This window comes from Eublepharis macularius, chromosome 6 (assembly GCF_028583425.1).
Source record: "Eublepharis macularius isolate TG4126 chromosome 6, MPM_Emac_v1.0, whole genome shotgun sequence".
NCBI lineage: Eukaryota > Metazoa > Chordata > Lepidosauria > Squamata > Eublepharidae > Eublepharis > Eublepharis macularius.
The window spans coordinates 74756793-74773381 of record NC_072795.1 but is presented as its reverse complement, the minus strand read 5'-3'; the positions used below and the strand labels follow the sequence as shown (position 1 = coordinate 74773381).

Here is a 16589-nt window from a genome sequence, read left to right as displayed (position 1 = left end):
CAATCTGTTATCTCCATTAACTCTTGCTGCTTCTGCTTAGTCATGTTCTTGCATAAAATCTTTGACTTCTTTTTGTTCACATAAAATCCAGCCAGATCTCCAAATTGTTTTATTTTCTCTATTACCTTTGGCATATTTTCAGTTGGATCCTCAACTATTAACATTATATCATCCGCAAAAGCTCTGACCTTATAGGAAAACTCTTTTATTTTCATACCTCGAATTGTGTCGTCCTCTCGTATTTGAATCATCAATATTTCCAAAATCAAGATAAATAACAATGGTGACAAAGGGCACACCTGTCTCGTTCCTTTACTTATTTTCAGTTTTTTGGTCAAGTCCTCATTCACTATAATTGCTGCACTTTGGTCTCTATAAATTTCTTTAACCGCTTGTATGAACTTTTCTCCCATTTGCAGCTTTTCCATAGTGGCAAACATAAAATCCCAGAATATTTTTCTGAGGATCATAAGTACAAACACAAATACTGATTAATATATCTGTATTTTAGTTATTTCTCATTTTGATATTATTACTATTCCCACCACTGATCTCTGACTTCTACCTTCCTTGCAATATCTAAACTTTTTTTTCCTTTTAAAGATTTCCTGGCCCTTTATCACTAGAGTACTTCAAACATTACACATTTTAAAATACAAGGATAAGCACATCTGCAGGAGCAGAGAGGGGAAAAATTAACAGCCTTCAAAAGCCGTACAAAGAAGAGAGGAATATTTTGAAAAAGCTTTGTAAGCGGATTGCATGCTAGAACCTATTTAATGAAAACCTCGTGCTAAGGCTTTCTGCACTCAGCTATGAGGTTTAGTTGCTTGTCCCTTGCATGGTATAATGAAGCACACAACCAGAATTAGCAAGGCTAACTTGATAACTCCATCTTGGATAACTCCATCTAGAATCAGTTTACATGGAGTATACTGCCTTTTAGGTAGACAACCTAGAAACAATGTATGAAGGTATAAAATAATGGCTAGGGTTTTTGGTTAAAAACAAAAGATAATAATAATATTATAATAACATTTGATTTATATATCACCCTTCAGAACAATTTAATGCCCACTCAGTGTGGTTTACAATGTTGTTATTATCCCCACAACAAAACACCCTGTGAGGTGGGTGGGGTGGAGATTGCTCCAGAGAACTGTGACTAGCCCAAGGTCACCCAGCTGGCTTCAAGTGAAGGAGTGGGGAATCAAACCTGGCTCTTCGGAGCGAGTCCCGCGCTCTTAACCACTACACCAAAATGGATGTTGACAGAAAGAAATTCACTGAAATCAGGTTGGGCATATTTGTCAACTGACCAACCAAATACTATAAAATATTTCATGAGGGAGCCAAGCATGACACAGAAACAAGGACATCTTTGTCCTTGCTTGCTCTTTGCTGCTTCAGCAACTGGAGAAAGCATTTCCTAGTTCTACTGCTATAACTCCAAGCATCTCCAAACAGCAAAAGGCCAAATGCCCGCATAGTATAATTTAGGCTTGCCAATCCCCCACCTGGGGCGGGAAATCCCCTGCTCCCATCTCCTCCCCCCCCGAACCCACTTACTTGGCCAGTGGGGGGCACCCCTGGGATGCCCCCTGGCAGCATGGTGCACCCCCGCTCCCCGAAACAGGCCCATTTCAGCCCGACTCGGGCCCACGGGGGGTGATTCAACCCTTTGGTAAGTGCAGGAGCACACATCAGACCACCCTTTGACCCACGTGATAATGTCACTTCCTGGAAGTGACATCATCATGCACACCAGAAGCATGTGCGCATAGCTTGCACACAAGGAGATGTGCTAACGACTTCAGAGGGTAACTGCCAGGCTCCCAATCCTCCATTGGGGGACTTAAGGGACCTACCAACCCTAGTATAACTGTCTCTAAAAACTGGCTTTTGTTTAATAGTTGCTATTATTTTGCTTTATTGCTATTTTAATTTCTCTTTATTTTTCTAACTCTAGTCTGACCCTGGTTCCCCAGGGGAAAAAAGCAAAGAACCGTTCAGTGAGTTGTTCACATTTATAGGAATCTAATCCTGCATTGTAAAAAGCAGAAACAATACTTTTTCAAAAAGGTAAATTCATTTTTTTCACAACTAATTTTATTTTTATTTTGTAATTATCGTGTCATACATGTTGAAAGTTGAAGTATATCCTATTGGCATTCTAGTAAATTTAAGTATTAAAAATATTTTACCAGTATTATAAAATTTTTCACCATCAACAGACTAAATATTTTCTGATCACTCAAATGGCCAACACTATTTGGCTAGCCAATTTAAACTACTTTCACAGCATTCATAAGCAAGAACCGCCAACACTTGACATATTTCAGACTCTTATGGCAGAGATTACAGATGGCCTCTCTGATCCATGATCTTCACATCTCTAACTCTTGCCAGAGCATAGAGCAGCAAGAATGTGATTTCAACTTGGGAAACAACCCTGAGCCTATTCACAGGGAGGGCGAGGAATAAATTTGATAAAATAAACTATTCACAGCACAAAACACACAATTAATTCAGATAAAACATCTCTGAAACAAAGTGGGCTTGACTTTCAGGATGAGGGTAAATGAGGACAATAACAGGTGAATCCCCTTGGGCAGGCAAAACTCCTCAGATGACCTCCTCCTGCTATCCAACTTTGTTTCTTTCCAAAGACAGGGGAGAGACAGACATGGAACAGAATTCATTAGAGGTGTACAGCAAAAAAACAATCATTATTATTTGGATCTGGGTATCAGGAATACTATAAATATTCATTATTCCCAATATTCATGTCTAACTTAGTATTTGGATTTGGTTTTATTTGGGAATCCCACAAATATTTTTTCCAAGCAAACTCCACTGAAATTGCAGGGATCCTAGTCACTCCTGTCCACTAAAGAACTCCAAAGTTTCAAGAAGGTAAGACACAAGGGTTCAATTATATGGGCTCCTGAACAAGGTACCCCAAATCACTCTCCATTGTTTCTATGGGGGGGGGAATCCATGGCTTTTCAGGGCAAAGAAACTAATAAAACACAGAGGAGCAACCCCTGGCCAAAAGCTTGTCCCACAGCAAGATGAACCAACAAAGCCCAGTAGAACCAATGTCAATCTGGAGAATCACAGCAAAACCAAAATGAAGTAAGGGACACTGATGTAAGCCCAAGAGAAGCCCTAGTGAGGCCTAGTGGCTCTGGGGTAGCCTGCACTCAAGTTACTGCAAGGCCTACATTTCCCAGGTTCCCTTTGGCCCCTGTGATTGAGTAAGAGGGGATTCTGAGGGGGAAATTGCACCAATAGGAAAGGAGGGAGATGGTTCCTGAGAGAAGAGATAAAAGGCCTCATCACAGGAGGAGGGTGTTCACTTCTGGGGAGCACAGCTGAGGAGAGGCTGCTGCAGACGGAGTGTTCCTTCATCCAGAAGGGGTGAGACAGTTGGAAGCCAGTAACCAGAGGACAGTTAAGAGCAGTCTAGTTAGACGCGTTAGAGTATTTTGTGTTTGTTCACCAACCTTTACTATTTTCTTTAATCTACCAAGTTTAAGAACCGTTATTAATAAACCTTTTAAATAAAGTTCTTTATTATTCTGCCTGGGTCCTCATGCCTCATTTGGTCATGTACTAAATCAAACCTACTGGGAAAGAATCAACAAAAGGTGTTAGTGGGGTGCTCTGGGCCCTTCTTTCGGAAACCTGTACCAGAGTGGTGGCAGCCTACAGACAGCTACCCTGGGCACCAGCAGCTGTGACAGGGGGGAAAGCAATAAGCTGCTGCAATCTTTAAAACACAATTTCCAGATGTTCCCAAATATATTTGGATAATTCAGTAATATAAATACTAGTCTATCTGACTATATCCAAATATGACAGATATATCTGGATATACCCAAATAATTCTGAATATGTAATTTTCTGGTATATATTCAGTATTCCCTAGAAGAAACACACCCCCTAGAGTTCACGATGCTCTTTTGTTTCTCTCATCTTCCATATTTGGGGATGGAGGAAGAATCGAGACAAAAAGAGAAGATGAAGTAAGAACAGAACAACTGGAAGGCAGATGCATTTACAACTATGGTGAATATTGTTTCCTCCTTTCTAAATGAATTTCAAACAAAAGTTAAAACATAAAGCAAAAGTTTTTAAAACCTAAAAAAAGTAAAATAACAGCAACACAAATCTAGCATAGCAGGAAAGCTGTGTTTTTAACTAGCTTCCTGTAAAAATAATCCAACAGTTTTTTTCTCCTGCAGAAATATACTTAAAAATAACACTGCCACAAATTTTAAGCTGGTATACAAGTATACTACTCTAGAAATGATGTTCTTCCCCTACAAAATTCCCATTCTTTATTAATGCTGCAAAACAACTATTTGGAACAATTATGCTGCAATACCGTGCAGAGGCATTCTATTGAAACCAGTAGTCTTAAACTGAAGTAAAGCTGCATAAAACTTCACAGTAACTAGAACTTCAAAAGAATTGGATTTAAATGGGTTTTTCAAAGAGGGTTAAGATGGAAGGTACCATGCCTGAAACCCATGTCTGAGGGTGATCCCCCTGCTCCGTGGGGATCCCTGACTGATAAACATTACAAATTGCCTTATTCCAACTCAGACCATCGGTCGGTGTTATCTCCTCAGAATGGCAGCAGGACACCAGGATCTCAGGAAGAGGTTTTTCCCCTCATCTACCTAATCTTTTAAACTGGAGTTAATGGGGAACAAACCTGGATCCTTTGCATACAAAGCAGAAGCTCTTCCACAGAGCTACAGCCTTACTCATGGAGGGAGGAGGAGGTAGACACCGCACCACGATTTTCTCCCTCCTGGTGAGTCTTAAGAGTTAAACGGTTCAAAGACACCAGCAAAATTGCGCTCTTTATACATTACCCATCTGACAGGGAAAGGCAGGGCTAGATCCTGTAGTAAAAGCAGGGCTAAATCCAAAGGGGAAAGGCCTGCTGTAAAATCTCCAGCCAGGAGATTGGCATGGGCACATTCACATGGAGCCAGGGCTGAGGAGATTCCTGGAATCTTTATAGGGCCAAGGTGCTTCTGACTGGCAAAGTAACAGGATTTCCTCCCTCATAGTCAGTCTAATTGCTGACAGGAATTCTGAAGGTATAACACGCTCGGGGGAACACTTACGTGGCCCTCCTGGGCTTGTCGGCTGGAGCTCTGGGTGTCTGGATTATGTTTCAGCCGAGTCTCTCCTGCCAGGAGATTGGCAAGCGCATTGCAATGTTTCCCGCCAAAACTGAGCTCCACCAGGAGGCGCTGTTCTCAGCTGGCTGGCTGAGGCACGCTGTTTTAACAAGCTCCCTCTGTGGAAGATGGGGCTGTATAGAGGCCTGCATCTCTTCCAAGGCCATTTCCTTGCACTTTTCTCTGCTTCAGAGCAGGATTGTGCCATCAATTTAGAGCCCGACTGCTTCTTTTAGCGTTTAGAAACTATACACGGCTGATGCCGGAAAGGTGCCGGGATTCTGTTCCTGCTGTGCAAGCAGGACGGTACCGGATGACTTGGCGTTTCCCGCTGTAATTGCTGCTGTATTTAGGCTCCCCTCCTCGCCGTCCATAAAGCTCCCATAGGAGTCAGTCAGCTCTATTGCCTATAGGCTTGAAATTTGTGGCGCTCAGAAGAAAGGCAAAAGTAAAAGAACAGGATAGCGAAAATGGAGGGAAGAATAGTCTGAAGAATCAAAAGTGGAAAGAGGAAATCTGAATAGAAAAATCTAGTTAAGAAAGTGAAGTCAAATGGCAGAGCAATCTGCCAGAGCTACTGCGCTCCCTGGAGGCAGGAAAGAACTGAAGAGAGGGTGGTCCCACAGGCTAGACAGGAAGAGGAAGAAAGTTAGTTCCTGCCTCCCTGATTGGATGGTGGGAATCACCCAAGATGTCCTCCGCCTCAGAGGGAGAACAGTCTGCTAGAAACTATGCAAGACCAATTCAAATGAATGAATACTGAAGAAAAGCATCATTACATGGAGCTGAAGCTAAAAGTCCCAGTGAAATGTTCCATATTTTGCTTCTAAAATTGTACTGCCTAGCTATCAATACTGCAAACCACAAGGGCATTCACTAGCCTTTGTACAGCAGCGAATACCTCATATCTAGGTACGTTTTCCATGCCTCATTTGACGGGGTGTGCAAGGCTGCTTTATACACAACAATCTTTGGCAAGAAAAAAACAACTGTGTTTGTTTCTTTGTTTGTGTGTGTGTGTGTAATTTTTGTTGAGAAGAACAACTAGACCGCACCCATTGCCACCACCAGCAAAGAAGCAGAAGAGTTTATTGAAATTTTATTCATTTGTAGCCCATAAATAATTGTGTTCTATTGCCTTAAATGCTGCTGGAACAATACGAATACTGAATGCTTCCACATGGTGAGCAGCTTTGATAAGCCACATCCACACTGATTTTAGAATTCATATTATTATTTACAGACTTGTATAATTGGAATGGTTAAGCGTGTGTGTGTGCTGCCCTCAAGTCATAGCTGACTTATATCAACCCCTAGCGGGGTTTTCATGGCAAGAGACTATCAGAGGTGATTTGCCATTGCCTGCCTCTGCAACCCGGGTTTTCGTTGGAGGTCTCCCATCCAATTACTAACCAAGGTCAACCCTGCTTAGCGTCTGAGGTCTGATGAGATCAGGCTCACCTGGGCTATCTAGGTCAGGGTAACGGTTAATTAAATCTTACAAAATAGTATGAAAGTCCATGAGTACTACAAACAAACATGCTACAACTTGATAATGCACAGAAGCTGCAAATTTAATCATTAAACTGTTCTACGGTTAAATAAAACATTGGAGGAAAAGATCATAAGAAGATTTTTAAAATTATTCATGCTAAGAAACATATGTTTAAATACTGGATGCCTGACTTCTAAATCCAGGACTTGTGACTCACTACTGTTACAGTGCCCATTCCTAAACTCTTGAATACCGAACACAAGATAACCTGTGAAGTCCAGAAATCATGCCGCTGCTTGCATAATGTTGAACCAAACCACTGTGGCTAGAATAGTCAATGTTACTCAACTTGCTGTTTATGTAGCAAGCAGATGGCTGTTTCAGCATTATCTAGCACCAGGCAGGGAGTAATGGTATGATGAGGTTTTTGCAAAACATGAATGAATAAATCGTATGAATTGGCTAGTATAGAAGCACTCAAAATATATATTAAAGGATTCATCAACTTTGCTGGCTTTCAGTTTTCTACTTTGTGCCATCTTAGCAAGAATAAAAGAGGTAGACTATAACACTTGGTGACTTGATGAAGTGTCATACCGAATAAAGCAAGTTTAATTAATTACCTTGCAGTTTCTCCTTCAAGAATATTTTTTTAATGACAGTGGATCAGCAGATAGTTTAAAACCAAATGATTTATTTTAAAGACTTTTACCCTGCCTTTCCACCATATATGGCCCCTCAAGCTGGCTTACAAAATTCATCAAAAAGTAACAAATCAGCAACATACATTGCCCACCTATCAATACTGCAGACCGCAAGTGCATTCATAAGCCTTTGCACAACAGCTAATATTCATCTTACATGAGGGTCTATTTTCTGTGCTCCTTTTGAGGTGGGGGGGTGTATCTCCTGAACTGCCTTTCAGTGTTGAGACTGGGAATCATTTTGCAGTGTCATGGGTCCTACTTCAAAGGTAAGTTTCAGCGTGGGATGCTGGGGTTCTGCTGCTTGGCCCCCTGATTGCTGGCCTACAGGTTCCCACAAGATTCCATCTTGTTCCCCATGCTTTTTAACACCTGTGTAAAGCCACTGGAAGAAGTTATACAGAGATTTAGGCAGAGCTGCCACCAACATGTGGATGACACTCAACTCTTTCTCAAGCTTCCAACAGGAAACTGGCCCTCCAGTTGGCTTACAAAATTTATCAAAAAATGATAAATCAGCAACAGATATACACAGCAGGTAGACAAAAGTAATACCAAACAATATATCAAATCACTGATAGCCTTTGTCTATATCACAAGAGTTGATTCTGGAGAGCAAAGCTGAACTAATAATGTAAGAAGTTGCCTGTTTTGTAAATGATTTACCAACTTATATTGAGCTTTTAAAAAGACATGGGTTTCAGGCATGGTACCTTCCATCTTAACCCTCTTTGAAAAACCCAGACTTTATGCCAAGGTTCTGGACTGTTTGAAGTCAAAGATATCAATATAAACAGAGCCTGGGCCACTCTTATATGAGGTCTGTTACTAGTGTGCTTGTGGATATAGGCTCTGCAGTTGCTAAGCTACGGTCTCTAGAAGGTTTGTATCAAAATCACTGTTTGAAAGGGCTGTTTTTGCTTTGAGTAATAGTTTAGAATGACACTCCAAGGGGAGCTGGAAAAGTTGCTGAAGTTTGAACAAATGTTGGAAATGAGATTTGCCTATATGTAAGGAACTATTAATAGCTATCACCTTCTATGTAAGTTTTTGCATACTATACAAATCCACATACATTACAAGTTGGAGCTAGGTGAAAGAGTTCCCAGGGTACAGGAAAAAATAAGATTTCTTCATATTTTAAGCAGACTCCAGGTTCCAAACCTTTGGGAGATTGTGAAACCAGCTAGAAAGAAACTTTATAATACTTCTCAGCAGCAGAAAAACCTATGAACAATATATTCAATAGCGTTGCAGCAGGATGTGAAGGTAAGTTTCCCTGTAACACCAACAGTACAGAATACAAAAAAACTCCTAAACCTTTACTTAAACATATTATGGTTTAAAAGAATAGCATTACTTCAGGCCGTATGTAGCATAAAATAAGTATAAGAGTGGCATTCCCTCTTATCCTATTTCAGGAGTATACGAATAAGAGAAGGGTGGGAGCATCTAATACATTCTTAGTGCATTAAGTTAGTCTTACAGGTTAAGATTTTTTTTAAGCCAAGAAAAAGAGGAGTTCTATGCCTGCAAAGAAAAGGGCACACAGTAAAATTGTTAGCAATGAGCCACTTGCCATGCTTTTAAGCACTGGATAATAAAACTGAAGAGTAACCAATCCCTATGCCTTCTCAAAAACAGGAATATTGCAGCTGAGGACAAATAACTAAGCCATCTGTCAGAAAGTGGCTTGGTTGCCACGACTCTATGAAGCTCTACTACTGACCCTCCAACTGAGTAAGAGAAGCTGGAAGCAGGAGATTTTGCTCATTGCCTCTGCATGCCTCTCCTCTCAACCAGTAATGAGAGATTGCAGTAGAGATCCTTGCAATACTTAAAGCCTAGTCCCCAAAAGACTGAAAATACTGTATTTGTTACTAAAGTGTCTAGCTCCTAAAATTTGGGGCTACTTCCAACATGCAAAAATAATTTGACAAGGCCTGCTCTAAATAACAGAAAAAATGGTCACTTCAAAATGGAAACATTCAAACCTATGGGTGTATGTTACAATCTTCCTGCATTCCAGTAACAGGCTTAAAATAATCATACTTCAGCAACAAATTCAAAAGATGTCAGTGTGAAGATACAGAATTGGTATTAAATGTACACATGAATTCCATCATTATCTGCCTTAAAAGGAAACAGCTAGCTCTCTGGAGAAGGTAATTGTTTGACAGTGATATAAATTATTCAACCGGGGACCCTTCAGTGGGGACCACACCCACACTGAAGGGACCATTTATTCTTTTCAATGTATTTTGTTTTCCTATGTTTTCTGTGCAGAATGTAACAGTAGCTATTTCATAATTCTTTGACTTTCTGGCTTCATTTTGTAATAATTGTTCCCTGCCCTTTCCGTCTTTCTTCACGTTGTATTTGTTTATGAGTATACATAAGTATGTACACACCTGGATAACACTGCATGTAAATGACCAATGAAAGTCTTTGTTTCAATAAGTTTATCTGGAATGGATGCAGAGTTTGGTTTCTATTAACTCCTGTCCCTTCACTAAAATTCACAGATCTCTCTGAAATGCTGTTCCTGGGAAAGAGAGGGCCCTTAGGAACACTAGAAGTAAATGCTGCCACCCCCACCCCAGCTAACTGACCTTGGATCCAACCTTTAGTTTTTAATGTGCCATAAGACTTTCTGCCCCAAGTACAAAAGTTCCACTGCACCAAAAGTGTAGATTTTCTCTGGAGGAAGTGGAGGAAAGCTCCTTGTGGCACGCTCCACCATCAATGTAGTGAAACATTTGGATGCAACCCTTTGTTGTTTTACCTTCCTCAGCTTTCTTCCTCCACAATTCCTGTGGTCTACAAGGTTACCGTAACTTCAGTTGTCTCCCCTCCTCCTACCCTTAAAGATCTCTTCTGTAACTGAGAAATCACATTTTCACCATACCCAGAAGCCCAACACGTATTATACTTTTCTCAAAAGATGATGACCCTCTATACAAGAAAAAGCATAAGCCATGTGATTCACAGCCACCATTTTGCTATAGGCAAACAATGTGGAAGTTACAATTGGTTTCCAGCTTCCAGTTTGGGTATCCATAGAGAAGTGTATGCATAATCACTACACATGGTAATCTACATATATTACACAGTTCGTTCTATAGAGAAGTTTCTGATGTAGAAAACCTGCAATGTGTAAATCATCCCTCAGGTAAAAAAGCGTCTAGAATGAAATAAATAATTTTAAAACTGAGCATGAAATGTACTTCACTGAATCTTTCTATAACAGAAGTCTTTCTTCTTTTCTACATAGGAAAGAGGTCACACAGAAATTACTTTAAGACTTGTTTGTTCTAAAACTTGAATTCTGGAAATAAAATATCTTTAGCTACACCTTCACATACCTAGACTGTCTGGAAGGTCCAAAAGTTCATTGTGCTGTAGGTCAAGTTTGGTGATCTGTGTGCAATTTCCAATCTCCTTTGGAAGATGTTCAAGCTGATTGTGTGCTACATCCAGCGTTATGAGGTTACACAACTCACCTGAAAGTGACCAAGACACACAGAATGAGAAAATAATTATTCTGCCTAGGACTGTACATTGAATACAAGCGTAAGTATTATATATAACAACTGAAAATCCATCAGTGAATCTGCATCCACGCCTTCAAAATCACAAATGAAGCATTTCAATTTAAAAGTCTGAATCTGCTTTGCTCAATGAGACTGTTAGACCACAGTTCCAACGTAAACACTGCACAGAAAAAAAGCTTTATGCCATCACCCTCCTATTAGGCTGCTTTACTTCTTCTATCTCCTGAAATTTCTTAGTATTCCAAATACTAAGTTCCAACCCTAAATTTCTGTTTTATTTGGTTAATCTAATAAAGTGACAATAAAAGCAATAATCACGTGGTGTTACTATTTTTCCTATGAAATGAATTTTTCACTTCTCCTGTTGTTTTGTTCTAAATTGGCATAACAGCCATAGCTCTGGATAACGTACAATCTTCAAACGATCTAGTTTTACCTCTTCTAAGGTCCAGCAGGCCTCACTAAACCGGAAAAAAGCACAAGAACTTCGAGTTACTTTGTCCTTCCAATATTTTCAACTTTAGATTAAATATGTGTATTGTAGTGCTGTCAACAACACTTCCACTATAGATTTTGCTCTGCTACTTATTTATTGGAAGTACACTGGATTAAAAATAAAAACCCAGCCTAAGATACTGACTCCAAATACTTACAGCAGCATGTTAAAAGAATCTTACAATACTGTGCAGGGAAACTATCTGGCAAAGAGACTGAGAAAGATATTCTGCTGAGCATATGGGGTCCTTTCATATCTCTGTTTTGATATAATTTGAACAGTGACAAAAGAGAAAAAATATCTTTAAAAGTCAAGAAACAAGCAAGCAGGCAGAAAATACCATTTTTGATAATGTATTTAACGTTACAATGAGGAAGGCATAACACCCCTCCTTCTATAAAAGATGCTACTGTTACAAAGAAGCCACTTATCTTTTCCTGGGTTAAAATGTCACATTTGCTCACTTAAATTACTTTGAACTCTTTAACTTTTTGGCTGCCAGAATTACAAAAAGAGACATTTTATATACAGAAACAAATTAAACTTCACTAAAAGCATCAGCAACATGGCTGTTGTATAAACATGTACACAGATAGCATAAGAAATATCACAGCACAGAAAAGATTTAGAATTCCCTCTCACCACAATTCATGGCAGAAAACATTTGAGACTGCAATATAAAATCTTTCCCACTGGATTAACTCTCCTGACAGACTGCTTAAGCAGACAAATTTATAAAATCCTTTACATCATGATAAATACTGCAACAGATGACCAAAGCGGATGTAGAGCTTGTGCTGAGCAGTACAATGAAAAATCATAACGAACATTAGAAGTCATTCCATTTTTGTATAAATTAGCATTCATAAAGGTCTTGCCTTACTATACTTGTTCTTCGAATTTGTCTTCTCCCTCACACATTCTTAAAACTGCTAGCCCACTAAACAGGTGACAAACCATTTGGAACAGAAAATCTAGCGCTTCAATAAAACTAAGTAAAGTTTTAGTACTAACCTTCAAGAAACAAAATAACTTTGCTTCGTATATTCGGCATCCCAAATAAGTTTATTTTAACAGCAATGGCACTTACTACTCTGGGACCTCTGCTTACTGAAAAGCAACCTAATCTGAGTTTCTTTAAGACTATTTGAAGAAAAATACTCAATAAAGTATTTTATATAGTAACATCCTAATTCTTGGAAAAAATATAGCCAAGCAATCTTCAACAGGAACACTGACTTGGAATTATCTCCCTACACCTTTTTTTAATGTCATTATAACAGATAGTATTAACTTTAATTTCTTCTGTTGACTTTTACAACAGGTAAGAATTACAATCTAATGGGTTTTGATTAGAAGCCACAAAAGTTTGGCCTGGTTTACTAGCCAGCCACAATGTGCAGTTGTACTCATTTTCTCTCCGGATCCTCTATGCATGACAGAAAACTTAAAGGCAGGAAGCAAGCACTCATACTGTACTGGGTTTAGGAAGAGATAGAAGTAGAAAGACTTACACAGCTTCTGCCTGCACCAAAGATTGAGCTGCACTGTGAGAAGCTCTTTACGTTTCTTATCAGGAACTGTCCTGTGACGTGCAGCATGGGAAACCCCTTACTGGGATGGGGGGAGAACAGGTCTCATGTCATGCTGAGAGCAGGGGCCCTCTCCAAAGAATCCAGGTTTGCAAAGGCCTGGTTTTTATTACTATTTGCGCTGAAAATCTGAGTAAACAGAAAATATTTCACTTTTCAGGTGAACCATTCCTATTAAAATTGCTTCACTTCACTGTGATGTAAAATTGTTCGGGGTGGGTCTATTAATATTTCTTTTATGCAGCAAGGTATGGGCTATGCCAGCAGACCAGGACAATTCATAGTAGGTGGACCCACCCGCCACAATAAACTGATATTTAGTTTGGCAATCTGGCCATCAAGCTAACCTTGCAAAAGAGAAAGAAGCATGAATATGTGGTGAAATGGGAAGGAGGGGAAAGGACAGCCAGAAAGGTTTTATCATCTTGCCTCTATACTTCATTTAACTTATGCACAGTTCTCTTCTCAAGTCTTTCCTCTAGAGAGGGGGTAAATCACAGAACAGAGAAAAATAGGAAGGAAAGGCAGTCTCTGTCCCCACCTTGCCCACCTTCCATTTCCTCGTATTCTTATTTACTCACTCTTTCAGTCCTGTTCCTTAAAATAGTATAGTGAAGATTTGAACCATTTGAGATCCTCTGCTTTTAGAGCACATCTATTTACAGTTTCAATTTTGTGAAATGCTTCTTAATTTGTAATCCTAATATTCCTAAACTGGACACACAAAAATGCCTAATCAAATGTGATAAATAATGCACATGGTAGGCCTAAACAACTATTTCAAATAACAGGAATGTCTCAAATTCAGTTACAGACACTCCTCTCTAGTTCCTCATATTTCTCATGCTTGTTCTCTGACTCACTATCAATATACATTCTTCTATCCCATTCTACATCTTTGCTGCTTCAATGAAGTGGAGGTTTCCTAAATAAACAGGGAAAATAAACTGATCTAATAAACTGTTCCTCAGAAATTGATGTTGGAAGAATTCCTCATATTAATTATAGGGAGACATCAGTTAAAATAGTTCAAAGATAAAAATCCTTTGATGCCATCCACTGGAGCCATGATAAGTAAAGTGATGTCCACTAGCCTACCTAACAGCAGCAAAGTAATTTAGATAATTTTGAAACGACAACAAAATCCTTATTCCAACAGCAAAAGCAACTTGGTGAATGTTTACTGTTCTGATAGCACTTTCCAAGACAGAGATTATGGGCCAAACTAGACATGATGTTCACAAAACTATTGGGGCTGCTGGGGTAGCTCATTGGCTGCAGGCAGCAGACTCTTAGGCAGTTTTCCTCAGACTGATCTCAGAGCCTCAGTCACAAAAGGGAGGGACTTCACATACATTTGTCCTCTTTCCCACCTGCCCACTAACCTCACAGCCCTTTCTCTTTTTAGAATGGTTTAGAGAAACAGCAGGCAACAACTCCTTGGCCCCTGCCTGACAGAGGGGCTTACAGCAAAAAACAGAGGACCCACTTCATACCATCCAGTTCTAAGATTTATATTTCAACTTTGAACAGTTCCAAGGCTTTAAATAATGAGACCTAAAAAACAGAGATCTCTTTGAAGAACCTGTTGCTTAGTACAAATAATTTATATGGATTTTCCTTGTTTAACTCCTTTCCTTGTTTCCTTTAACTCTTCCCATCAAGGCATACAAAGACTTCTCTTAGAGTTTAATGTTTATTCTTTATCGAAATAAACTCTAATCTTTTTAATAAAGCAAGATACTAAAATATAAAGAATTATTAAAATAAAACCTATTGGTAGTGAACAAGTACACGCAACAAGGATTAACTAACATCTCTGAAAAAGATCTAAGATAGATTTAAAATCAGATCTACTATGAAATGCACTGAATTTTCAATAAGCACACATACAAATATATTTCTCACCTAGATCTCCATGCTATTTTTTTCATCAAAACCCTGATCTGCTATCTGGGTTAACATCTTTCACACGTGACAATAATATAAACATATGATTGGTTTTAGATTTAGCTGATTATTTAGATTTTCAATCACTTGACATTCTACCTAGTTAAAAAGTGATGCCACATCGCAGGTACAAGATAAACTGGATAAATAAATGGTGACAGGGAAATCAAGTGAGCAGGTCCTGACTGGTTGGTCCATTCTAGTAATAAAGAATCATTTGTCTACTAGAGTCCTCTGCTTTTAGTTGTTGTCAAAGATGAAAGGAACATCTATATGGTTATACAACCTGTTGACAAACTACATTAAAGTTCATACACAGTTCACTAGAATACACCTGTATAACTAGAGTATATTATGATTTAATCCATATTCCTGTTATACTATACAGCTGCACCGAGTACCAGCAGGGGCTCCTGTGTCCAAACTGAGAACGTCAGCCCCAAAACATTTGCCTCCTTCACTCCAACTATCTCACTGGACAGCTGTTCAAGCACCATTGTGGTTTTACTGTTTATTGTGTTTTTAAATTTGTTTAGTCATTTGGAAACTTACGCTGAAAAGTGAACGATAATTTCTTAAAATACTCAAAAAGTTTCTTTTCCTGTTGTCTGGTCCTGCCACAATTATTGAAAATTATACTGTTTCAGAAAGGTTTCAAGTTGTTTTTAGATAACACCTTGTGCTAACTAAATGCCAGTTAGTACAGACGAACATGCCACATGATCCCATGCATTTGAATAAGGACTGCAAGGACACACATTAGGAAAACTCATACTCCCTCATTGCAATGTCCATGTTCACAGAAGCACTTTTTTAAACTATGGAAAATTATTTACTGTTTGTAACTCACTTCTGAAACACTATCATATATTTAATTTGCAAGTGGCCCCCGCATGTGGATGCTTAAATCCAAGGATCAGTGCCACTTACAAAGGGGTTAGATCTTTTGGCAAACTTGAAGGATCGCAGAAATATCTTAAACCTAGAAAAACACATTGTGGGGTATACAACCCTCCCCCAAATATAAATCTGTATCTATGCTTGTGTAGACACACAACCTACCACTGCCATTGGCAGTCAAACGTGTTCCTACCACCAAGCAAATCAGTGGCTGGGCAAGGCCAGTGCTGCCAACACCCTTGCCAAGGCCCAAAAACTGTGGGTGGAAAGGAGAGGGAAGGCCAAAGAAGGGCAGCCTGGGGAAGGCAGCTGCACCCACAGCTACCCACACTGAGGCAGAAAACTATGGAGAGACGGAAGGTCAGAGGTGCCAACACCAAGACAGAAAAGCTTTGCGTGCCTGAGGGATGGGAGGCTGGTCAGCAGGAAGCACCCCACGTCACCACTCCCACAGCCTGCCTGAACCACCCATGGTTTCACCACCTCTCATTGACTGGTAATTAACAGAACATACTAAACATCATCATTAAAGTTTGTTTATATCCTATTCTGTCAGAAGCTCACTTATTGACTTTGAGAAGGCAACCTCTCTCTGCTTTAACCAAACCCATAGGGTTGTTATGAGGATAAATGCATGAGATACAAACTGTAAACAAATAAGTAACATATTACTCCCTATGTCTACAGCAGCATG

The 16589-nt window shown here is 39.5% G+C and overlaps 1 protein-coding gene across 4 annotated transcripts in view; it reads right to left on the bottom strand.

Annotated features, from left to right (window-relative positions):
- SHOC2 (SHOC2 leucine rich repeat scaffold protein) overlaps positions 1 to 16589 on the bottom strand; it is an 86041-nt gene that overhangs the window by 24641 nt on the left and 44811 nt on the right. For all 4 annotated transcript variants that reach the window (XM_054982501.1, XM_054982498.1, XM_054982500.1 and 1 more), the window contains one exon: positions 10769 to 10906. In XM_054982501.1, coding sequence (XP_054838476.1) covers positions 10769 to 10906 — 138 coding nt within the window. The remainder of the gene's footprint in view (positions 1 to 10768; positions 10907 to 16589) is intronic.